Genomic DNA, 26,611 nt, shown 5'->3' with positions numbered 1-26,611 from the left:
CCACAAAACCAAAAGCACTTAATGTTCAGTCAGCAAACTCGTGATTACTCTATGTAGAAGAGTTGTTTGTTACAATAGACAGGAGGAGAGAAAGGGTAGCCATGTGTCCTCAGGCACCAGGAGGAAGGATTGATTTGTAAGAGTTTCAAACCTTAGAGGCAATTTAGAAGAACTGACCGGGGGCTGGGGATGTGTGAAAGTTCGGCTTTCATGGATTGGTCATGTAGTACAATATTGGACTTCCTCAGAAAACTTCTGGTGCAAAAGTTTCATTTAGCTAAGAAATACTACAGAAGTAGTCCCTTTCTTTCACAGAATGCTGGCACATCCATGTCAGGCCAAGATCAAGAAATCACAAAATGTACAGAGGAAGTTGATCATTGTTTTCAGGATATCTGATTACTTTGAGTTTAATTTGGGATCTGTAAAAGTGTCTTCATTTATGCGAATTGCCTGGCTTATATTGATGATTACTTTCATAACCAAGTCAGGTAATCTTCTTACAAAGTAAGGGGAAGGCTGGGTGTGGTGGCTGGCTCACGCCTGTAATCCCAGCACTTTGGGAGGCTGAGGCAGGTGGATGATCTGAGATCAGGAGTTCAAGACCAGCCAGGCCAACATGGTGAAACCCCATCTCTACTAAAAAAATATATATAATAATAAAATAAAATATAAAAGTTAGCCAGGTGTGGTGGTGCATTCCTGTAATCCCAGCTACTCAGGAGGCTGAGACAGGAGAATCACTTGAACCCGGGAGGCAGAGGTTGCAGTGAGCTGAGATTGCACCACTGCATTCCAGCCTGGGCAACAGAGCGAGACTGAGCGGTTTTTTTTCGTCTCAAAAAAAAAAAAAAAAAAAAAACCGAATTTGAGGGAAGAACAAGAAAATCCAAGTCCACCAGCCTCATTATAAATAGACAACTTGCAACAAGCCAGCCAAGTATTTGCATAATATATATTGTGAGAGCCTGCCAGAGGCCTCTTCATTTTGCATGGCATTCTGAGCGAGAGTTATGCAGGGTTGTGTGTGAGAAACTAGATGCCTCTTTACTTCTCTCCATTGTGGCATCCTGTATCAATTCCTTCTGTGTGCATTTCTGTTTCTTAGGAAGGAACCTCAAAATTTGCAAACCTGGACAGCAGTGTGAAAGAAAACCAGAAGCGTACCCAGAGGCGGCTGCAGCTCCAGAAGGACATGGTATGTCTGGCCCTCATCTTCCCTGACAGCTCACAGAGGAGAAGGGGCGCTTGCGGCTGGGCTCCCACATGGCACTGGCACCTTCAGTCAACAGGGCACCCAGGTTTCCAAGAAAGGGTCTCCCATTCTCTACCCCATTTGTTCTCAGCAGCCCTGGGAGGTCTGTAGGAGACAGATGATTACCCCCATTCAACCAGTAGGAAGTAAACACTGGGTTGCAAATCCTGTTTTCTGGCAAAGTTGTTTTCTGAAGGTGAGCGGGAGTTTACAGCAGGTAGTCTTCCTCCCTCTTGCAGTCTCTTCCACCCTCTCCTGCACTTAGAAGCTGCTCCACCTTGGCCTGAGGGCCTCCTGAGCTTCCTACCGTAGTCATCTTCTGATACGTGGTGACCAAGGAGAAAGAGTGTCTTCTCCACAGGGCCCTGGTCATTGTACTCAGAGATCCTTTTGTTTGTTCTAAACCCTCTAGTCATTGCCCAGCTCTCCTTACTAATCCCAAGGCTAACCAAATCTTTATAGTTTTCAATATTTAAAGGAGCATTATGCCTCCCTCCTTAAGACTGAAAGATAGTTATTATCAACTTTAACTTCACTTTAAACTTCCGACTGTTAGCACAAAGTATGGAAGACCAGAGGGAGGAGAGTAGAGACTGACAAACTCTAAGTATTCTGCTTTAAGAGGGTTTTCTCTTTCTTTGGAAGGCTGAGCGTAAGTAAGAAGTGTTTTTGAATGATAGGACTCTTCTGCAACATGAAACCTATAAAACATTCACAGTGTTACAAACTTTTTTGGTTGTTCAAAGACAAGCTAAAAATAGCTGTTACCAAAAAATACGTTATTTTAGTACAGGATGAGACCTTGTACACAGAATGGGAAGGGCACACTGCAGCTGACAGTGAGTTCCTGAAGGACAAAACCCTCCTTGGTGTGAACCTCACAAAGCAGTTCTGGCTGAGGAAGCAGCCAGCCTCATGTCAAGTAACCTGGCTTTACCCTGGTTGAGCCTTTGTGTTCCTGCTAAAATTTCCAGAATTAGCTCGATGGGATTTAGGATAAGGGATCCATGGGGACCCCTTTTTACTTTTCCTTTAGGATGGTTAGTGCCTTGGTGGCTTCATGAAGAAGAGAGATGATTTTGAAGGAGATTTAGTGAAATGAATATAGTGTATCCCTACAGTGGTAGGTAGAAGTGCCTTCACCTTCATTTCCAACTTTTTATTCTGGAATGAGTTTAGATTTACAGAAAAGCTGCAAAGCTAGAAGTTCAGTTTCCCTCATTGTTAACATCTTCTAAAACCATAGCACGTTTGTCAATACTAAGAAACTGACACTGGCATAATACTATTAACTAAAATCTAGACTTTGTTTGGATTTCACCAGTTTTCCACTAGTATTTTCTTTCTGTTCCAGGACCCAATCCAGCGTATCAACTGCATTTTGTTGTCTGTCATCCCAGTCTCCTCTGGTCTACGACAGTGTTTTCTTGACTGTTTTTTATTACCTTGATGGTCTTAAGGAGTCCATCCAGGTATTCTGTAGAATGTTCCACAGTTTGAGGTTGTCTGCTGTTTTCTAGTGATTAGACTGAGCTTCTGGATTTTTAGAAAGAATATCACAGAGTGCAGTGTCCTTCTCGTCATATCACATCAAGGAGTGAATGAACGGTTTCTGTGTGACGTCTGGTGTCATGTTGATGGTGACACGAATGATGGTGATCTTTATTACTTGGTTAAGGTAGAGTTAGCCAGGTTCTCCCTTAGAGGTTACTGTTTTTCTGTTTCCCCCCTCTATGAGAGTGAGTCACTAAGTCTAGCCCAAGGGGTCATTTTAATAGTGATGCCCCATACTTTTGTGGTACATACTTCTTGGTGTGCAACAGCCAGTGGTGAGACATTGACTATCCAGTACCATTCCAAACTACCAGGAATGTCCCCATGCTCTGAGAGAGAACAGATATCCTTCTCATTTGAGCCAAAGCAAAACATAAACCCCACTGTCAACACTTTTGAACAGATGTGTATGATCTCCTGGCTTTGAGGCTTGGTTTTCATGATTTCACAAGTTAGACATTAGATCATGGAGTTTCTATCCTATTTGTGTAGAAATGTTAAAAATGTTATTCATGGAGGTTAGCACCACTGGCCCCCAGTTAGGCCTTAAATACATCCATTTGCTCCAGCTTGAAGATTCCTAAAACCCTTCAACTTTTCAATAACAATAAAGACAGTTTTGCTTTGGTTGCTCTTCAGGGTGTGATGCAGGGAACTGTGCCCTACCTGGGCACCTTCCTGACTGACCTGACCATGCTTGACACTGCCCTGCAGGACTACATTGAGGTGAGTTCCATGTGAGTGGTGTGATTGGGCCTGCAGCCTTCCTTCTCACTGGATACCCCAAAGAGTAATTAACTTCTCTTAGTATCTTTTGAAGGTCCAAAAGTACATGGCATTGTGCTAGCTGCTAGGAGGAATACAAAGAATAATACCAAACACTAACACCAGAAGTGGTTCAAAATCCAGTGGAAGCAATAATATATCAAAATAAGCAGTGAACAGTAGTAGTAACAGAAATTCAAACAAATGCATTGAGAGAACATGGGAGATCACAATTATTATTATTTTTTTTGAGATGGAGTTTTGCTCTTGTTGTCTAAGCTGGAGTGCAATGGCATGATCTTGGCTCACTGCAACCTCTGCCTCCTGGGTTCAAGCAATTCTCCTGCCTCAGCCTCCCGAGTAACTGGGATTACAGGCACCACCATACCCGGCTAATTTTTTGTATTTTTAGTAGAAACAGGGTTGGTCTCGAACTCCTGACCTCGTGATCTGCCCGCCTCAGCCTCCCAAAGTGCTGGGATTACAGGCATGAGCCACCGCGCCCAGCCTAATTTTTGTATTTTTACTAGAGACAGGGTTTCACCATGTTGGTCAGGCTGGTCTTGAACTCCTGACCACAGGTGATCCTCCCGCTTTGGCCTCCCAAAGTGCTGGGATTACAGGCATTGAGCCACCGCACTTGGCCCACAATTAACTCTTATGAGGGGTTGTGATGAAAAGGGCTTATGAAGGAGTAGGTTTGGGTTTGAACAAGACTTCAAGGCCAGGCGCGGTGAGTCATGCCTATAATCCCAGCACTTTGGGAGGCCAAGACAAGCAAATCACCTGAGGTCAGGAGTTCAAGACCAGCCTGGCCAACATGGTGAAACCCTGTCTCTATTAAAAATACAAAAATTAGGCTGGGCGCGGTGGCTCACACTTGTAATCCCAGCACTTTGGGAGGCTGAAGCGGGCAGATCACGATGTCAGGAGTTTGAGACCAGCCTGGCCAATATGGTGAAACGCCATCTCTACTAAAAATACAAAAATCAGCCAGGCATGGTGACACATGCCTGTAGTCCCAGCTACTCAGGAGGCTGAGGCAGAAGAATTGCTTGAGCCCAGGAGGCGGAGGTTGCAGTGAGTTGAGATTGTGCCCCTGCACTCTAGCCTGGGCGACAGAGCAAGACTCCGCCTCAAACAAACAAACAAAACCAAAATACAAAAATTAGCCAGGCACGGTGATGGGTACCTATAATCCCAACTACTCTGGAGGCTGAGGCGGGAGAATCACTTGAACTTGGGAGGCGGAGGTGGCAGTGAGCTGAGATCCTGCCATTGCACTCCAGCCTAGGCGTCAGAGTGAGACTCGGTCTCAAACAAACAAGCAACAAAAAAAACCCTCAAGACTTTAATGTTGAGTAGGACTGCTTGGTGGGGTAGGGAGTTAGTCAAATTTGTGATTTTTCAAATGTGCTTTTCTTTTTGTATTGCTGTTTTCTTTTGTATTGCTGCGGGGTATTTTTCTCTCTCTCTGTCTCTTTCTCTCTGTGCCCCCTCCCTCTTCCTCTCTGTTCCCCCTCTCTACCCCCCTACTGCCTTCATCCCCCTCTTCTCTGAAAGGGAAAATACATGAAAACTCAGACAAACAACTTGTTAGTAGCAGCAATAAAATAATAAGTGAAGAAGAAATTTCAAATTGGAGATGAGATTGAAAGATTGCTTGTCTATTTCAGCATATCCTACCCCCTGGTTATCATATGCAACCAGCCTGCTTTTACTGTATCTTAATTAGAAGAAGTAGAAGTTATTTTGCATAGATCTACCTACCTTTGGATTTGCCACAGTGTTGAGGACATGTTTATTCATTTTGTATTTCCTGACCTCTGTGTCTCTTCACATCCTCTTCCTCAGCTTATCTCAGGAAACACCCATCAGCGTTGGGGAATTTTGGGGAGTAATCAAAGATTGAGAAGTTAAATTCAGCCTACTGAGAATAGGAGCTGAGGGGATGAAGAATTGAAACTTAACTTTTCATGATGCTATGGAGAAATGACTTCCCTTTTGATAAACCATATGAGTCAATGACCATCTGTTTTAGTTGCTTTTGGTAAGGGAAAAAAGGGTAATGGAATATTTACTCTAGCTTTTATCTTTACTGCTTCTGCAAGTGTCTTTGGATCCTGATTTGTAATTATTTATCATTACTATTTTAGTTGGTTTCAGACGTTTCAAGAGAAGACTTTCTGCCTATCCTGCCTTTTAATAATAAATGACATTTTTTAAAGCAAAACAGGATTATCTTCTTCCTCAGTAGCCATAATTATAGGATCATTGATAACTGTGACTTTATCACCCCTTTGATCTATTTTAATGTGACCTACAGCAACATAAGGCTGTGTTTTAAAGGAGCTTGGTTGGTCACTCTTTTTATTAAAATTTCTTTCAGGGTGGACTGATAAACTTTGAGAAAAGGAGAAGGGTAAGTAGAGTTGATTGGCTGTGGTTTTCTGTTTTCCTTTGTCTGACCATGAAAAAAATGAAATAAATGGGGACTTAAGTTTCTTTGTAGAGGCAGAAAAAAATGAGTTATCACCTATTGAACGTTTATCATAGACCATTTTGCTTGGCATGCTCCTATACGTTATCCCCCACTAGCCTTATGAGGTGGGTTTTATCATCCTCAATTCAAAAGTGAGGAAGCTAGGACTCAAGAGATTTAATTACTGGACCAGAATCTCTTGGTGGCAAAGCCAGGGTTCTCATCCTGTCCTGATGCACCAAAGCCCACACTTCTTCCCTGTCCACTCCTTATCTCCTTTACAATTAGTTTCAGCAATAGCAGGCTCACCCCTATAATTAATAACAATGTATTTTATACTTGAAGATTACTAACAGAGTAGACTTTAAGTATTCTCCCCACAAATAAATATGTGAAGTAATGCGTACGTTAGCTTGAGTTAGCCATTCCACGGTATATACATGTTTCAGAACATCATGTTGCACATCATGTTGCACACCATAAATACAAACAGTTTTTTAATTTGCCAATTAAAATAAAAACCAGGTTTACCCTATTAAGGATAAGGGGTTTCCGATGTGCAAGTGACATAGAAGAGTTAATAAAGATGGTAAACTCTCGTGGGTCTACTCGAGAGAGGAAAGGAAATAGTCTTTGTCTTAGGTGTAGGTAGTTATTCTTTTCCTTTCCTGTCAGCATAGGAAGGGGTGCTCAACATCAATTTCAGTCTTTCTGTGGACAGCACAGTTCTGAACTGTGCTATTCAAGATAAAACATTCTTGAAATTTTTCTATGATTTTTATATTCAAATGGTATATTTAAATAGATATTTAAAAGACTCAAAGGAAAATGAGTGAGCAAAATAATAACTTTACCCTGTAGTATTCTCATTATTCTTTAGTACTTTCACATTCCACAAATATTGACTGTCTACTTTATGTAGGGGGTTTGGGAATTACAGCAGAGAAAGACCAGAGCTCCCAGCCCTCATAAAGTTCACAATCCAGGAGAGAGGTAGACAAATAAACAGGCAGTTGTAATACAACCTGACAAGGGTTTGTAAGCAGAAGTCGTGGGTATTAGAGAAGTATGTAGTTGGGGTATCTATCTCCAACTTGTAGGGCCAGAGAAACTTCCAGGAGAAAATGACATTGAAGTTAAAACCAAAAAGGCATAGAGGAGCTAAACCAAGCTGGGCTCTTCAGTAACAAGATACTAACCTGGACAAATGTAAATTTTCTGTCCCTTATAGACGATCCTTTTTTCTTTAGCATGATGGTAGATATTCCTTGAGGATACTGAGACCAAGGGCTGAGGTCACTGGATGGAAAGTTACGATTTGGAGAATCTGCCAGTTCTTGAGTTACTTCTGTCATGTCCTGTAATGATAATAAATTCAGTTATTGCCCCCTCAGTTCCCCTCTCGGTCATTTAACTTCAGAATAACCCTGGTTGGTAATCTCTTTCCTTTTTAGACTAGGATATTAAACTTTTGGAAAGTTTGACTCTAAAACCTAAACCTAAAGCTTATACCCATTGCTGACTTAAATTTTTTTTATTGAAACATCCAAAGAAGTATAAATAATTTTCAACATAATTATGTACTTGCCTCTCTGTGAGTTTTAAAAGACTTAGTTAAATGATTTAGTGGCGTAGTAAAAACCCAAGGATTCAGGAAATCTAAACATTCAATTTTATGAGACCTAGGACTGTTTAGATTCTCAGCCCTACCAAAACTTATTTATTGAGGGATAAAGGTTGAAGAAGATGGGGATGGGGAACTTGGGAGCTCCCTGATTAAAGTATTTGTTTTCTTTTTTTTTTTTTTTAAGAAATATGAATAGAAATTTTTCATATATTTATGAAGTACTTACAACCTTAAAAATCATTTTTCTATTCCAAGGATGAAAGTGAAAAAGAGAAAAAGGAAGCCACTGGGACTTTACATAGTGACCAGTTTGGGTTGCTTTGGTAGCTTGTTTTATTCCTATAAATTGCTTTTTCAAGGAGAAAAGAGGATTAAAAATTAAAGCATACAAGGACTTTGGAGAGTTTGAGTTAGCTCCTTTATTTTTAAGGAAGCAGTATTTCAGAATCCTCCTAGATGGTTTTCTTCATCTTTTATCCTAGTGTGGTATATTTTCATGTTGAAAAGGTCTATATTTGGTTGGCCTTATTATCCAGTCTTTTTTTTTTTTTTTTTTTTTTAAATTTTTGGTATCCTGTCTGCTTTAGGAATTTGAAGTGATCGCCCAGATAAAGCTCTTACAGTCTGCCTGCAACAGCTACTGCATGACCCCAGACCCAAAGTTCATCCAGTGGTTCCAGAGGCAGCAGCTCCTGACAGAAGAGGAGAGGTGGGCTCACCTGTCTTTCATCAGGGGAGAACTGAAGCGTTGGCAAGAAAAATGCTGCATTTAATACCTCGCCGGGTCATTTATTCAACAACTATTTAGTGAGCAGCTGCTAGGTTCCAGGTCCTTGGTTTTCAAAGGCGCATGGTGTGGCAGGAAAAGCTGAGGTGGTAGCATCAAGATGTACTTTCAGACTCTTGCTTAGCCACTGATTTATCTTTGTAACCTTAACAAGTCATTTGTTCCTCCCTATCTTCAGGATGCTCATCTGTAGAGTGTTTGTTTGTGAGGCGTAACTAAGATCTTCTGTGGGATTGCTTTGTTAGAATGCGTGTCCTTAGTGTTATCACCACCACCATTGTCACCGTGTTTGTCATTCCTGTTAATTGATGGTACCTTTCCAGGGAGCTTTCAACCTAGAGGGGGTGAGAGACTCATGAGGCATTGAAATATGATGGGTAACTACATTGCTACAGAACCTATGGGAAGAATTGGGGAAAATAAGGAAAATATAAAGGCATTAATATTTAGGCTGGAAATATTAAAAAGAGAGACAATAAAAAAAAAGAGAAACAAGATTTTGCCGTAATAACAAAGAAGAACTGGAAAATAACATTCCAGATCAAGAGAGAACACAAGCAAAAGCTTGGTGGCCTGACATGCTTGGCATTTGGAGGAACAGTGATAACTCAGGTGTGGCAGGGACACAAGGAACAGTTTCAAAATAGTGGGATGGGCATAGAAAGGCACGTTCACTTGAGTGCCCTGCCCGCTGGCCCAGCTTGTCCCTGTCCTATAGCCTGCTGGTTGGCAGATTGGTCTGCAGGCCATATGTGGCCCACTGCCTGTTTTTACATTTTTAAATGATTGGGGCGAAAAAAACAAAAAAAGAATATTTTGTGACATGAAACAGTTATTTGAAATTCAAATTTCAGTATCTACATAAATAAGATTTTATTGAAACACAGCCCATTCATTTACATCTCATCTGTGGTTGCTTTCATGCCTTAAAGACAGAGTTGAGTATTTGCAACAGAGACCATATGGCCCACAAAGCCTAAAATACTATGTGGTCCTTTACAGAAGAAGTTGGCCCATCCCTACCCTAGCCCAGGGAATTTCTCTGGAAGTTTATCATAAGGGAGAGTGAAATTGACAGCAAAATAAGTATTGACAAAAAAAAAATGATGTTTAGAGAAGTACTGGAATGAATTAATGACAGCATTTGGATTCAAACTCAGGTCTGCCTGACTCTACAGCCTAAGTAAGCTCTGAAGATGGCTGTATAATGTCGGGCACCCTTCCCCACCTACCCAGTAACGAAATACATCTACTGTCTAGAGCTACGAGCTTTCGTAAAAGACAATTGGAATCACATATAAATTCCTCTTGTGCTTGTGTTTGTTATATCTGCCTGGCAGATAGAGGTCTGAACCTGGAGCATTTTAAATTGAGGATGTTTTGGCAATTAAAAAATTTAAAAAAATATTTGTAGGCCACCCTGGCCAATGTGGTGAAACCCCATCTCTACTAAAATAAATAAATAAATAAATATATATATATATATATATATATATCTTTATCAGTAATATAATTGCCTATGTCTATTCATTGACGAGCAGATAGATTACAAAAGTCTTTTCATTTTCTTTGGATAAAACTAAGTGATATGTGCATGTGCACACACACACACATACAGAAGAGTAGGAAGGAGGTAGTAGAGAAGAAATAGGAGGGGGAGGTAGTAGAGGAAGGAAGATTATTCCCCTGGCCTAGCAGTGGGATGAGACTGATCAGAATGGAGTTAGTTTTTGATGCTGCCAAAGTGCATATATCCTTGTATTTGAAACACGCAGAATTAAATAGCCTCAATCCATATGCCAGTGGAGGTGAGGGAGGAAGCACGTAGGATAAATGTGTCAAATCGGGCCATTAAGTCAGTACCCCCTGATGTTTATGATAGAACAAGGTTTGTATATGACTTTACTTTGAACAAAGAGCCTTCTCTAAAACAAAACCAGCACATTGTGTGAATTTAAATCTGTTTTTCAATTCTCTAACTTCGACCTCATGGAGCCCCCTTCTCTTTCTCAGCTATGCCCTGTCATGTGAGATTGAAGCAGCTGCCGACGCCAGCACCACCTCGCCCAAGCCTCGGAAGAGCATGGTGAAGAGACTCAGCCTGTGAGTGTCCCCCAGGGGTTCTGGGGCTCCAAGAGGGTCCCATCAGAGTCGTGAGTGGAGATGTCTTCAACAGGATGACCTTGAGCCAGGGTGAAAGTGAAGAGCACTCCACTCATTTGTTAAGCTGTTTATCCTTCTGTCATGAACTCAAAGCATTTGCTAAGTTCATTCTCCACTGCCTTCTCTGTCGTGAATCACCATCTTCTCCTTCCTGGATCTCTCCAGTAACATCTTCACTGTCTTCTGGCTGCCCCTTACCAACCATTCATTCTCTACTAAATAGCTAGGTTGTCTTTTAACATGTGCACCAGATTATGTTGCTTCCTGTATAAAAACCCCTATAGCTTTTATTTTAAAATAAAACCCAAACTCTGTATCCTGGTTTACTAGGCCTTACGTGATTTAACCTGCAGCCTTCCCTCTCTCACAGCATTGCCCTCTGTTCACCAGTGTTGAGGACGTTTGCACTGGCTGTGTCTGGCCTGAAATGCTCTTTCTTCATGGCTGGCTCCTTCAAATATTAGCAAAAATGTTATGTGCCAAGAGAGAACCCTTTCTAATGTTGCTGTCCACCCCTCATTCTCATTCATGTTAGCTGCTTCCTCCAGTGGAACGTAAGCAACCTGAGAACAGGAACCTTGTCTATCATGCTTGCAGTTGTATTGCCTGAGGCCAGCAGTTTGAGACTAGCCTGGACAATGTAGTGAGATCCTGTCTCTACAAAAAAATCACTTCAAGTATTAACTAGGCATTGTGGTCCATGCATGCAGTCCCAGCTACTCGGGAGGCTGAGGTGGGAGGGTTGCCTGAGCCCAGGAGTTCAATGTTACAGTGAGCTATGATTGTGCCGCTGCACTCCAGCCTGGATGACAGGGCGAGACCCTGTCTCGAAGAACAAAACCAAACAAAACAACAACTATATATATATGTGTATATATATGTATACATGCATGCTATGTGTGTGTGTATGTGTATATATATTCAGTGTCTAACTTTCAATATGTGCCTGAAAAGTCACCATTATTTTTAATGAAATTAATTAGTTAATATCTTTTTGAGGATTTGAGGGGATCAGGATTCCGACTGTCTTTATGGGCATTTGATCGTTCCCAGCACTGTCTCTCCACCTACCTCAGTGAGTCACATTGAGACACAGAGGCAGGGATGGCACATGACCTCGAGTGTTACCATGTCCCCGGTGTAACATAAAGACCTCTGTTGGACATGGATAGCAAGGTCTCCCACCACCAGCGGCCATGCAGGCTGCTACCTGCCATCAGATGATATGAGGCATTGTGGATGAGTTGGAACATGCGCTTTAGTAGAAAGCATCTGGAAGATAATCCTATGTTCTGCTCACCCTTTCTTTGTTCAGATGGCTATTCTGGCCCTGCTGAACTCTAAATTTATGAGCTTTTGGAGTCAGCTCTTGAGGAAATTTTTCATAGTATTTTGCTGTCTTTTCATCTTTGCAGATATGGGGGAATAAACTACTGAGATAATCTGAGGGGACTGACCATGCCTTGTCAGCTGGTAAGACTGGCATGTGCACAGGGAATCAGCTCCCTGATAGAGGAGTCCAGACATGCAGGGGATCCTGGGTGTCCACTCTGCTAACTGAGGCAGCAGAAGGAATTGGGAGCTTCTGGACTCACTATGGTGGTCAGAGGTTCTTAAGGAAAAAAACAAAAATGCTCAATGCAGGCAGGCCTAATCCTGAGTGCCGCTACCTCTGTCCTCCTGCCTTCTCCCCATCCTCATTTCTATGCTACTGCTTCTCTGTACTCCTCTCCAAGCCTGGGATCTATATGTTTTGTGGTGGGTGCTGTAATACCTCTGGATCCTCTCTCTTCACTGACACAGACAAGTGTTCAGTCCTATGAAAACATTTACTGTGAAATCCAGAGAGGGCAGGACTGTGAGGGTGCTATGTCCTTCACAAAGTGTGGTAGGCACTCAGTACATCTCTTATTAGTAAAATCTTGCTGGGATAACCCTTGGTATCTGCAGTTGAGTTTGAGCTTCTGTTATGAAAGGAGGTCATATGCCCCCATCTTATTTCTTGTACATACAAGGATATTTGCATACCATTATTTTCAAAAGGTTTCATGATCTTCTTAGCATGTTTACAAATCTGGAAAATGTATTTTTGCTGTTCCCACATTTAATGGCTCATCATCCAAAGAGGTTGGGGAAAACTTTGGGTGCTTAGGCCTTGAAAGTCAGAGATGCCTGCTACTGAGTCAGAATGAACCTTCACAAAGCAGGACAAAGCAGGACCTTATTGAATTGTAGAAATGGAAGAACGCTAGAGACTCTGATGAGATAATGGATGGAGGACCACTAGTTGACATCCTTCAAAGATCTACCTTGTAATTTATGGAGCGGTAAGACAAGGGCATTATTTTTGCTTCTGTGATCAGAGTTTAGCTCATACCCCTATAGTCCCTGTGATGCTTGGAGGGTTATAAAAGGAAGACATGGAAAATGGGGCTGGAGATAGCAGGGTGGAGATGAGGCAGAGCAAAAATATGCTTGAGCTCTTGGAATTCAAGCATATAATTCTGAAAATATTTAATAAAAAATCAAGTTCATCTTCAATATTTCCATTATTGTTATTTTATAGTCAGTACTTGTTTAGGTTCAGCCCACTTGCTAGTTGTCTTGCATGCCATTCCTTCTTACATCTGACTCCTGCCCTCCTTTTACCACTACTTGTGGTATCATCAGTTAATGGTAAACCCTCTCAGTATTAGTCTGAGAAAGTCTTTATTTTGCTGTCCTTCTCAGAATTATATTAGATGGGTATAGGATTCAAAACTGACTATTACTTTCACTCAGCACTTTGGTGATATTATTCAGTGTCTTTTGACTTCCATGGTTGCTTTTGAGATGTCTGATATCTGCTTAATTACTATTCCTCTGTCTTATGTTCCCATCCCTGTTGCTTGCTTGCTTGCTTGCTTTTTTCTTTTTCTTTCTTTCTTTCTTTCTCTTTCTTTCTTTCTCTTTCTTTCTTTCTTTTTCTTTCTTTCTGTCTCCTTTCTTTCTTTCTTTTCCTTTCTTTCTGTCTTTCTCTCCTTTCTGTCTCTCTTTCTTTCTCCTCTTTCTTTCTCTTCCTTCCTTCCTTCCTTTCTTTCTTTCTTTCTTTCTTTCTTTCTTTCTTTCTTTCTTTCTTTCTTTCTTTCTTTCTTTCTTTCTTTCTTTCTTTCTTTCTTTCTTTCTTTCTTTCAAAAGAGTTTTGCTCTGTTGCTTAGGCTGGAGTGTAGTGGCATGATCTCGGCTCACTGCAACCTCTGCCTCCTGGATTCAAGCAATTCTCATGCCTCAGCCTCCTGAGTAGCTGGGATTACAGGCACATAGCACCACACCCAGCTAATTTTTTGTATTTTAGTAGAGATGGGGTTTCACCATGTTGCCTGGCATGGTCTTGAACTCCTGAACTCAGCCTGCCTCAGCCTCCCAAAGTACTGGGAACACTTTGAGAGCCACTGTGCCCGGCCCCCTGTTGATGTTAAGAATTCCTTTTGTCTTTGATATACCAGTTTAAGTGAGAGTGTAGTCTTACCCTATTCAGGATGTGGCTCTTGGATGGGAGGATTCCTATGGTTCACCAAGTCTGGAATCCTCTCAGCCACCATCTCTTCTGATATGGGCCTTCTTCCATCCTCTCCATGTCTTCTGGAACTCCTCTTACACATATGTGGGGCTTTCTTATTGCTTTCTCAATATCTTTTCACTGTTCTTTCTATGTTTTTATCTTTTGATGATGATTTTTGAGGATATTCTTCAGGTCTGTCGTCTAGTTCATGATTTTTTTCTTCAAGTTATTTAATCCTTCCACTGAGTTTTAAATTTAAGTCACCACCTTTTTCACTTAGAGGTGAAATGTTTTTCAAATTATATTCTTCCTTTATTAGAATCTCTTGCTCTGAGCTCCAGTTTTCAATTTCTTCTTCTATGTTTTTAATATTTTCTAACATACTTATTTTGTAGCTTGGCTTATGAGACATGCAAATATTTGTTGGATGAATAAGCACATTATTAGTTTTGTTCTGACAGTTCTCAAATTTGAAGTTCTCAGGAGTCTAAGCCTGCTTTTTGTTATGCCTGTTGGCTCTCTCTTTCAGTGGAATATTTCCTTGTGTGTATTTTGTAATTTTGTACCACAAGTTTATCTTTATCAGGGGATTCTCTGAAGCCTGGGCTGAAGGTATATCCCTCTAGCAAGATTTTCCTTTTTTTTTTTTTTTAAAGAAAAAGTCTAGTTTACCAGCAGTGTCACTGGTTGAGAGTTTCTAACCCCTAGACCACATAAATAGCAAATTGGAATGAGGCACAGACCCAGCTCACACGACTTCATAGGAGACATTTTTCTTCTTTCCATTTGCAGGCGAAAACAGGCTCCCTGTTGTCTTCCTATGCTAGTAGAAAGATACTTTTCTGGCCTGTCTTTTTACTAAGGGTATAGCCCTTTGTGGGTCCTGGCTGTATATAGTTTTGGTTCGAACTCCTCACCTTTCATAAATAGAAATCCTCATCTTTGGGCCCTGCGTGTGCATTAAAACCCACATCACTATTTTGCCAAGATTGGCACCTCCCACTCCCCCACCAGAGCAGCTGCAGAACTAGCTTGCATGCTTCTGGTTTTCAGTTCCTTTTTCACTTAAGGCCTGTAGGGATTTCCCTTCCTATCTTGCAAGCTCAACTAAAAAGAGTTTTTAATATTCCTTATCTAGCTGTTTTATAGAGGAAGGGTTTAGGATATTGTAGTTCACAGATTGTTGGAAATAGAAGTCTTCCTCCTTGGTTTCTTACCCAAAGCAGTGCCATCCTTTCTTAGCCTGTGATGATCATTTTATGGTAGGAAGTGATGGGGGTATGGTGATGGTGTCTTGATCCTGCCAAGGTGGCCCATAGACTGTTAAAATGTAGAGGGCCATCGACCTAGAAAGACTTCAGATTACTACCGAATAATCTAGGTGTTCTTTGAAGTTGGAAATACTCTTTTGGGACAAGATGTTTACTGCTATTTATTAGAAACTTTATAGCGAATGCCCTCCTAAAATAATAATGACAGAACACACAAGACTGAAAAAACATCAAGGGCTTAATCAACACAAAATATTTGCTTAATCATGGATTCCAGATTTGTAACAGCTCAAATGCTTGGCATTCTGTTTTTTTCCAGACTGTTTCTAGGGTCTGACTTGATCACCAGTCCCACTCCCACCAAAGAGCAGCCCAAGTCCACCGCCAGCGGGAGCTCTGGTGAGAGCATGGACTCTGTCAGCGTGTCATCCTGCGAGTCAAACCACTCAGAGGCTGAGGAGGGCTCCATTACTCCCATGGACACCCCTGATGAGCCTCAAAAAAAGGTATATACTCAACCTTTCTCTTAATTCCTAATACAGGCACCTACATGCTATTTGCCGCACCACAGCAAGGAATGTCTGTTTTTAAGTGTATCACTCTATAGTATTTTGAAAGTCATGTTTTGAACAGGCATCAAAAGAAGAGTTCAATTTGGGGACATACTCCTAATAGAAACAGGTGTAAAAGCACTAAGCAGTTTGGTTTATTCATTCAGCCTTTGAAACATTGTTCTATACCCACAGCTTAAGGCACTGGAGTTATTTAGGGGAAGTAGGACTACTTAGAAAGAGCAAAAAGTCAGAGACGGAGATGTGTCAGCTTCTTGGTACCATATTTTGTCTTAGCTAAGCATTTATCACAATAATATTGTATAGCATGCCACTCCAAAACTCAGTGACTTAAAACAACCACCATTTATTTCTCTTACGCATCTGCTGGTGGCTGATCTGGGTTGGGCTTGACACTAGGCCACAGATTTGGTCCAGGTCTGCTCTACTTGCCTCTCATTATTTTTGGAGTAACGGGCTACCCAGGGCATGCCTCTAGCATGCTAAGACGGACAAGCAAGAGGGCAAGCCCAACTCGCAAGCACATACCAAGCCTTTACTTGAGTCATATCAACCAACATTCTATTGGCTAAAGTGATCATGTGGCCACATTCCACATAAGTAAATGAAGCAGAGAAATAGGCTCCAGTTTTAGTGGGAGGAACTCTGAAATCACAGTGCAAAGAGCACAGATGCAGGGGAAGATGAGGGATTGGTAACAAGGATGCATCCTCCCATGTTGGAAAAAAGGAAACTGATGAGAGGTGATAAAAGAGTTTCCTTTGAGTTTCTATCTTCCATGACTGCATAAATAAAAATTTAAAAACCAAAATATCTTAATCTTAAAATCTTAAGACCAGTCTTCTTTTTTTTTTTTTGAGATGAGGTCTCACTCATTCTGTTGCCCAGGCTGGAATGCAGTGGTGTGATCTTAGCTCACTGCAACCTCTGTCTCCTGAGTTCAGGGGATTCTCCTGCCTCAGCCTCCCTAGTAGCTGGGATTACAGGCGTGTGCCACCATGCCCGCATAATTTTTGTATTTTTAGTAGAGATGGGGTTTCACCATGTTGGCCAGGCTGGTCTCAGACCCCTGACCTCAGGTGATCCACCCACTTCGGCCTCTCAAAGTGCTGGGATTACAGGCATGAACCACTGCACCCCACCAATATCAATGTTAATCTTCTGTACACATCTGCTTCAATCTGTTGGCTGAAGGGTTTGGATCAGAGAGTCAACTAGGACATAACTAGAATTTGCACCATTTGGGGAAGGTTTCTGGCTAACCAAGCTTATTCCATAGTGACTTCTGGCTCATTAGCTTATGGATAGGTCAGTAAGGTAGAATGTTGGCAATGGTTTCATCCTTCGATTTATATCTGCTGCTCTTCAAGGGGACATGTGTGTTGCTTCACATGGAGTTAAAAGAACAGTGGTAATCGGGGAACCCTCAAGTGACTTTGTCATAATGTGGCCAATCCAGGAAGAACATCATATTCAGGATTCATCAAACTGAGATGACTAATTTACTGTTCTAGTTGGATTTCTCACCTTTCTGCTTTGAAATCCAGGATACAATCATTCATGCTCTGAATGTTGAAAGAAAGCTTTTGTGGACACCTACAGACTGGCCATGCTCTCAAAAGGCATTTTTCGTCAACCCGGGATGTAGTCATTCTTTGTGACTTGACATACAAATTGAATCTGTCAAAATCTGGAATGCCATCTCTACATTCACTTTTTTCACAGCCTCGGAGGTTTTGTAGGCTCCATTTCTGATGGTAGACATTGTAGGAAAGTAACAACTGAGGTATTGCCCACATTTTTGTGGGATTTCTCCGTCTCTCCAGGAAGGAGATGGAATCACAGTCACACCTTGTGGCACAGTGGAAATGTACATTGGTCCAGATGGTACCTTTTAAAACTGTGCAGAAGCCCAGTGTGCTGTCTCCTTCACATCCCTTGCTTCATCTTTTCTGTCCCATCCCTTATCACACTGGCTTTTTAAATTCTTGCAGAAGTCATGACTCTTTATTCTTTGGATGAACCTTTCTCAGAGTCATACATTTCTGTAGACTTAAACATGAGTGATTCACTTGGTTGCAAGTAGTTCCTGGGCTGCACAATCCCTGCATATTAGCTAGAAAGGCTCTTGGTTCTCCTGCTTGGCACATAGCTGGACTGGACTGACCTCCACACTTCCTTCCTGCTCTGAGAGCCTGTGACAGCCGCCTTCTCCAAAAGTCCTCCAGACTGTCATTCTTCCTTTCCCACAGGCTACACTGTGAGGTTGCTCTTAAAGGTGAAGGGTAATTTATTTGCATTCCTTTCTTCATTCCCCTGATCATGATTTCTAAACATTGATTTTTGCACTTGCTCCTCACTTCTTAAATTCTCAATAGGAATTTGGGGGCCCATCAGGCAGTCTGTTTAGAGCTGCTATAACCCAGGCATATTCTAGGCTTTATCTTAACTATAAATGTCACTAGAATCATAGAAAAATCTAACAAAGGACATAGAGTTTGGATAGAGGAACATGAAAGTGAAAAAATCGAATGATTAATTGGAAAATGCACCCCCTTAACTAATATATCTGCAAAGAAACTTATGCTTTTAACTTATCCATCATCAGTCCTCAAATTGAGCCACTAAGTTGATTCACTTGGGAACATAAGGAAGAAAAAAACCCAAAAGCCAAAACAAAAACTAAACCATATTATGATAGAGCCACAATCAGACCCCTACCCATGAGAATTGTCACATCAGCTGGCTGGCTGTAAACTAACCATGCAGTAGAATTGAATGTATAGTTATGCCATAGGAGGAAATCTACAGGAAATAAGCTAATAGACTCCATTTTAATCAGAAGCCTGGTAACCAGAAAGCTCAACTTCTCTACTGTTTCCATGGAAAGGCAGATAAATATGAAAGACATAAGTTATTTATTTTATAAATTACTTCCAGAATATTTTATAGGATTAACATGGTATAATTTAGCTTCAGTCATTCCAGGAATTTGTTTATAATTTTCTACAATAAGAATTGATATTTTAAATGGTTCAATTTAATGATTTTTAAAAGTACCTCTTCCGATAACCTCTTTCTTTGGTTATTGGTATTGCATGGATGAGAAATGTGTAATTAATCAGAAAAGCACATTAACTGTAGCACTCCATTTCTTAATTGTCCTTGATACACATCATGAAAATGTGTACAGTTGGCTCTACTAGCAAATGTGGAAAGTGGTGAAGCTGCTTAAAGGCTGTATTTCCCTTGAGCAAGTCACTTTTATGTTCTCAATCTTATTCTCCTCGTCTTTATAATGCTCTGCATTTTGTTCACAAGACAGTTGTGGAATTAAAATGGGATAAGATATATGAAAGCTCATCATAAGCCCCACAGTGCTAAACATAGCAAGGTAGCGGCATATTATGTTGATTCATCTTCTTATTATCAGCCACAGGCTGAGCCTTGGCCATGTTCTTGCTCTGGGAACTCAGTAGTGGGAATCAGCTTGGGTTCCTGTTCTAGGAGTGCTGTCAACTAGCTGTCTGGACCTGGAGCCCCAGTTTTCTCCCTGGGTCTCAGGTTCCTCAGCAGAACAGGTATGGGACTAGTTGATGTCCAAGGCCTTTCTAGCACTAATATTCAATGCAGAGCCATATAATCTGGAGTACTTCTCTTAGAAACTTCTAAAAATACAAAACTTTCTCTCCCACTGCAAAATCTGACTGCAGTAGGACTGAATCAACTGTTGGTAAGGCTTTCCTCCAGCCGGGTAAGCTTCTGACTTCTTTGGGAACCCATATTGCCTCCAGTTTCTGGTGTCGGCTGCCACCTGCTGGTTAACTTCCATAAGAACAGCTAAAACCTAGGGAAATAAAGAGAGCTGCTCTGCCTCACGTGGTTATAGAGTGACTAGGTCACACTGAGTCACCGATAGGCATCTACCACTGATGGGGACTCGAGTACTTACACCAGGAATGAGATACATGTGTGCTGTGGACTGTTGTGGAGGAAATAACTGCAGTCTATCAGTCTTAATATCTACCTCTGCTTTGAAAATTACAAAGCTGTTGACCAGCGTTCTAATCTGTTTTCTTCTGGGGTGTGTTTACTCTTCCAGCTCTCTGAGTCCTCCTCATCCTGTTCTTCTATCCATTCCATGGACACAAATTCCTCAGGGATGTCTTCCTTAATGAACCCCCTCTCCTCCCCTCCATCCTGCAACAACAACCCCAAAATCCACAAGCGCTCTGTCTCGGTGACATCCATTACCTCGACTGTGCTGCCTCCTGTTTACAACCAACAGAACGAAGACACCTGCATCATCCGCATCAGTGTGGAAGACAACAACGGCAACATGTACAAGAGCATTATGGTGAGGAGCAAGCCCTGACCCAGGAGCGGGCTTCCATTTAGATTGTGTGTCTGTGTCTATCAGCCGCTCAGACTAACCACCCTAAATATGCACACACAATATTAGCATATATATATATGCATTCACACAGAAGGGATGTGTGTCAGTTCCAGGTCTCCCTGGGCATAGATGCTGAGTGATGTATGTATATAAAATATATATACATATGTGTGTACACACACAGTGTATATAGGATATAATTTTCACATCTTAAAGAAATGCTAAAACGTGTTTGTTTAGGTCAGTATTAGCCTTTTGAAAATTCTCAATTTGGGTGACTGTGTCAATGTGCTCCAAGGAGTATGCCACTGCTTCACACGTTTCTGGAAGCCTTCCTATGGAATTATATGTCTGGTTTTATCATTGAATTTCCACACATTCTTAGCAGTGTACTCCCCTGATGGCAAATTTTTGTCATTTAGTCATTTGGATCAAACCTAGTTAATAAAGTGGATGATCAAGCTAGAAATGCAGTTTGGGTTAATGAGCAATGATGCTTATAAAATGAGACCAGCCTTTTTGAGCTTCTTGTAAAATCTGTATGTTTCTGAGGACAATTACAAAGATGTTTTTAATAATGGCCGTCTTTTGGGAATACACACAGAGCCTCTCATGGCAATAACCTCGGGTATGTAAGGTCTGGTATGTTTATCACAAGAATATAAACTCCTTAGTTTATGGGAGATAATCGTGTGTTAGAAATCACGTTATCCTTTGTAGCAAAATCCCACAGCTAATTCCACATCTCTCCTCATCTTTATGACTTGCCTCTTTGAAGGCACACTGAGTGCTTACAAGATCAGGTCTGAATGTGGCATAAGTGGTATGGAGGCTCCACATAAAAGCTTTGCTAAAGCATTTATTGAATCAACAAAATATCAAACATTGTTTACTAGTCATTAGATCAGGCTTGGGGGATAGGGAGATGAGTGAGACATTTCTACCTTTGAGGATGTTTTAATCAGAAAGGGAGCTCACAAAGCATTATTCCCAATGTACGAAATAACAGAGCCAAGATCAGGTTGTAAAGGGCCTTATGGCCCACACAGAGGAGTGTGTTAATCCTGCAGGCAATAGGGTCTTGTTGCAGGTTTTTAAGTAGTGATGGGATTTGCTCATTAAGAAAGTCATGGCATTGTGTTTGCTGGAGTGTGGGGGTAGATTGGAGGTGGGGAAGCAAGTTAGGAAGCTGGTATCATGTTCCATGTAGGAGAGGATAAGGGCTTGAATGACGGTCATGTGGCTGGAGATGGTGAGGATTTTTGAAAGCTTTTGATGAGGTAGAATTGTAGAATCCATTCATTTAGTTACCAACTTTTTGGTTACTGTTGTGGAGGACTAGAGGCTGTCTGGGCAGTTGGTGGGTCTGTGAGATATGAACTACCAGAGCAGGATATTTCAGGGACGTTGAAATCAGAGGTACCAGTATGACATCAGATGGCATTGTCTGATAGATGGTCAGAAACATGGGTGCAAAGCTGGTGCTGAGATCAAAATTGGGAGTTGTCAAGCCCCACAGCGGGGATGCGGTCTTGCGAGAGTGAGTGTAGGATGAGGCAGAATGCAAGTGGTAACGCGGGAGCGGCTAATAAAGGAGCACCCGAGAGGTAGAGGAAGCACAGGGAAGCCAAGGTCCTCCATGTGGTTACTGTCTTCTCAGCATGGTCTGTTCCCCTGGCACCTCTTACTTGCGCCAACCAGAGAGAACTTCCACTGTGTAACTCTGCGGTGTCTCTGAATTGTAGCATGGATTTGTACACCAGACAGTTATGTTTTGGGACTTGCCTGGTCAACGTGCACTCTGCTCAGTCTGGGGAGAGCTGTGAGTGGTTGAACTGCACGAACCCCTACTGCCCAGGAGGAGTCATAGGTTGTGCATGCTCTCTGAGTGTTGGGAGGGTAGTGAGCAGAAGATCCCCTGCCCCCTGCCCGGAGATTCCTCCTTCCCCAGCAAATGGGCTGCCTCTGTGAGAATCACCTCTCCTGCCAACCCGTTCCTGTGGCCCTTCATATTTCACCAGGTGGTGCCCCTCCCCTTTCATGAGAATCCTGCATGTGTCACAGGCTTGATCTGGAGAGATGACACAATGCTCTTGTGCTCTTGTTTTCATCGTTAGGCCTCTCAGGAGAAACTTGGCTCTACAGGAAGTCCCTTTGTGAAATGTATTATGCTGTGTGCTGTTGACCAGAGGATGGAAATAAATCAGTCCAGGTTCAGGGGAGACTAGCAGTTCTCAAACTTTTTTGTTTTCGGGACCCCTTTGTACTCTGAAACAGCATTGAATATTCCGAAGAGCTTCAGACTATGTGGGTTGTATCTGTTGATATTTACCACATTAGATATTTAAACTGAGAAACTTTCAAAGTGTTGATTCATTCATTTAAAATAACAATAATGGACACCTTGCATGTTAATGTAAATTTTATTTTTTAATGAAAAATATCTATTTTTATCCAAAAATTATTGAGCGAGAAGAGTGGCATTGTTTTCCATTTCTGTAAGCCTGTTAAAATGTGAGTGAGACTGGCTTTGCTTTGTTTTGTTTTGTTTTGTTTTGTTTTGTTTTGTTTTGACTGTGAGTGCAGTGTACTGAAGAATACAGTGACAGCTAGTAGACTTGTAGTTAGGAGCCACTGTACCGATTTGTGCTACGGTGCCAGCACTTCCGTCCACCATAGCTTCTGCAATACATGCAAATGTCCACACAAAGAAAAGACAAACAGCATCTTAGTATTGTCATGAAAATAATTTTGGTCTCATGGATCCCCTCATGGATTTCAGGGCCCCACGGGCCAGAGATTGCACTGAGAACTGGTGGCCTAGAGGACTTGCTTCGCAAGAGCAACTCATGTCCCTGGAATCCGAAGCCCTTCCATAGAAAGTAGGAGAGACAGCAATTAGCCCTTGTAAACTTACCTCCTCAGTGACCATGGAAAAATGTCTTCTACCACCGAGCCCATCACTCTTTCAAAATGATCTTTCTCTCCATTATGTCAATCACAGAGTCAGTCTCCCAAAATCCCTTACACAGGGAATGCAGTATTTCTGTCACAGGAAAGTCAACGAAGGTGACACCAAAGCGTCGTTCAGTACCGTGCGTTCAGTACAGCAGTCACTGGCCCCGGGTGGCGATGGAGCGTTTGAAATGGGAATACTCCAAATTGAAATGAGCCGTGAGGGTAAACTCTATGCCAGATTTTGAACACTTAGTACAAAAAAGTAAAATACCGTGTTAACAATTTTTGTACTAATTATATATGCTGATGTAGTATTTGGGGTGTTCAAGTTAAATATCACTTTTTAAAAACTTTTTTATTTTGAGACGGAGTCTCACACTGTGGCCCAGGCTGGAGTGCAGTGGTATGATCTTGGCTCACTGCAACCTCCGCCTCCCGGGTTCACGCCATTCTCCTGCCTCAGCCTCCCAAGTAGCTGGGGTTACAGGCACCCACCACCACACCTGGCTAACTTTTTTGTATTTTTAGTAGAGACAGGGTTTCATCATATTGGCCAGGATGATCTCAAGCTCCTGACCTCATGATCCACCCGCCTCGGCCTCTCAGAGTGCTAGGATTACAGGCATGAGTCACCACACCCATCCTAAAAACTTTTTAATTGTGGCTGCTAGAAACTTAAAATGAAATATGTGGCTCACGTTCGATACCTATGAGTGCTAGTTCCGTCTCTCCGCATAAGGATGCCCGCTTGAGCTGGGAATCCTCATTGTAATCATCAGTTCCATTCAGCATGGCTTTCATGGTACAAAGTAATAAACACCCAAGGGAAAGCCCTTGGTCATCTTGTCCTCATTTGGACATACCTGGGGAAGTTTAAGGTAAGGAGAATGCAGGTAGCCTGGCTGGGTCATATAACTTACCCACCTTAGCCTGACCTGCATCCCTTGAGGAGAGATCTTCTCCTTTAGCCTTCTGCTACTAGTTCAGTGTGACCCAGCTTTGGGAGCATTTTCTTCATACTATCAAAAAGCATGTGTTCCTCATTTAGAATTTTGTGTGCACCTACTTTTCCTTTGTAAATGAATATGCCAGATGTTTTGGTATCAGACACATGAACAAGATCTTTGCTGCTTACAAGGACCCCTTTGTAATGCACATTGTGTATTGAATCACAAACACCAGCTGCTGCCGCAGATCGGAGCCAGGCATCTCGGCACTGCCATCCTCAGGCACACAATGGCAGTTTCTTGGAGGAAATGAGGCTTCTGTATGTGTCGAGGATGGTCGTAGGGGGCTTTCTTTGTATAGTTCTCTTGCCCCCGGTGAGAACAGCTTTATTTTTTAAGTAAGAATAATCTGAGTTTTCATTCACTTCTTTCAAATTTAAAGAAATCACCCAAGATATGGTACGTAAGTCTGCTTTCTTTTCATGTTGCTCTGCACACCCTGCAAATAGTTGGGTGGCAGGCAGAGAGGTGAAAGGGAGAACATCAGAATTGGGAATGAGAGAAACCTTTAACTTGTGCTTTTAAAACACCTACAAGTTCATGTTTATTGAAGCATAATTTGCATATATTTACATATGCAGATCTTAAATGTTTGATTCTTTGAGTTTTAATAACTATATATATCTATGAAACTACTACCCCAAATCTTGATAAAGAACATTTCCATCTCGCCTGCCAGATTCCCTGTGCCCTTTCCAATCAATCCCCTCTTAACCTAGAGGTTCATTTTCTAATGCCACAGATTCGTTTTTCCTTTTTTTGAAAGAATAGACGCCACTGGTGTGTAATCTTCTGTGTCTACTTTCTTTTGCCCAAGAAGATGTTTGTGAGATTCGTCTGCATTGTTGCATGTGCCAGTTCTTAGTTCCTTTCAGTTGCTCAGTAGGAGTCTATTATGAATGTACTACGATTTATTCTCTTTTCCTGTTGATGGAGATTCAGATTGATTCAGTTTTTAGCTATTGTGAATAAATCTGCTATGAATGTTTGTGTACAAGTCCTTTTGTGGACATATGTTTTTATTCTGCTTGGTAAATGCCTGGGAGTGGGACTGCTGAATCACAGGTTCACCTGTACTTTTTGAAATGGTCAATGGGCAGAACTGACCGTTTTTATCCTGTGGGTTGTAACCAGTGCCATAGAAGCAGTTCAACATGGGAGGATAATGTTGGTCCAGGACTAATAATACTTTACATTTTTCACAATTCCCTCATATATATTCTTTCACGGGAACTTCAACCACTGTGGAGGAGATTGGCAAGGAAAGTGTTCTCTCCATTTCAATAGCGGATGATGCTGCGACTCAAAGATTAGGTGACTCGCCCATCGTCTGTGGCTACTAAGGGTAGAATCAGGACTAGAAACCAGGGATCCTGGCTCTTGGTCCAGTTCCAATTCCACAAGTCCATTCTTTCTGGAAAGGCATCACAACACAAGATGGCAAGAATGAGAGGGTCAGGAGAACTCCCTCAGGAAATGTGAAGCTAAGTACTTTACAAACCTGTTCATTGTCTTTGCAGTTGACGAGCCAGGATAAAACCCCTGCAGTGATCCAGAGAGCCATGCTGAAGCACAATCTGGACTCAGACCCCGCCGAAGAGTACGAGCTGGTGCAGGTCATCTCGGAGGACAAAGGTGGGCATCTTCCTGAGACAGGCGTGTTCCTTCCCAGGGCAGGTGGCTAGCACATGTCCACAGCGCTCCACACTTAGAAGGCAGAAAATGGATACGTACTGTTTTATCGGGACCTCGTGGTGGTTTTTGATAGCGCAATGGTGAACAACCGTGCCATCACCTCACTTGTAGAATTAAGTATCTCAAAGCCCTCCCTGATTCCCCAGCTCTTGTTTTTCCTGCAATTTTGACTAGTATTTCTTCTGCCCAGTCTTTCTGAGCTCTTCAAACACTTTTCTAGGAAGAAGTGTCTCCCTGCGCCAGGAGGCAGAGGGTAGGGGAGTCTGTTGGGCATCGCAGGTGGCCACACACCTCCTTTACCCAAGAATGTGTTTCTAAGTTGTGTGTGAATCTGAAATTTAGCAGTTCCTATAATAATTTCTCATCGTTCCGGTTAATCATGTATGAGAGTTATTTTCTTTATTCATGATCAATTTAAAAATAACACAAACCTCTAACTTGAAGGTTATTTAACTCACATGTATTGAGGCAAAGAATTGGTAATCTATGAAAGGCTTCAATATGCCTGGGAACATGTTATTTAAAGAAATATCTTTTA

The 26,611-nt window shown here is 41.8% G+C and overlaps 1 protein-coding gene across 5 annotated transcripts in view; it reads left to right on the top strand.

Annotated features, from left to right (window-relative positions):
- RGL1 (ral guanine nucleotide dissociation stimulator like 1) overlaps positions 1-26,611 on the top strand; it is a 289,935-nt gene that overhangs the window by 257,850 nt on the left and 5,474 nt on the right. For 4 of the 5 annotated variants that reach the window (XM_025368454.1, XM_025368437.1, XM_025368463.1 and 1 more), the window contains 8 exons: positions 1,109-1,198; positions 3,449-3,535; positions 5,964-5,996; positions 8,271-8,392; positions 10,484-10,573; positions 15,765-15,951; positions 20,120-20,374; positions 25,899-26,013. In XM_025368454.1, coding sequence (XP_025224239.1) covers positions 1,109-1,198; positions 3,449-3,535; positions 5,964-5,996; positions 8,271-8,392; positions 10,484-10,573; positions 15,765-15,951; positions 20,120-20,374; positions 25,899-26,013 — 979 coding nt within the window. The remainder of the gene's footprint in view (positions 1-1,108; positions 1,199-3,448; positions 3,536-5,963; positions 5,997-8,270; positions 8,393-10,483; positions 10,574-15,764; positions 15,952-20,119; positions 20,375-25,898; positions 26,014-26,611) is intronic. The other variant, XM_025368469.1, reaches the window with a different exon arrangement.

Source organism: Theropithecus gelada, chromosome 1, assembly GCF_003255815.1.
Source record: "Theropithecus gelada isolate Dixy chromosome 1, Tgel_1.0, whole genome shotgun sequence".
Lineage (NCBI taxonomy): Eukaryota > Metazoa > Chordata > Mammalia > Primates > Cercopithecidae > Theropithecus > Theropithecus gelada.
This window is presented reverse-complemented; position numbering and strand designations above follow the sequence as displayed.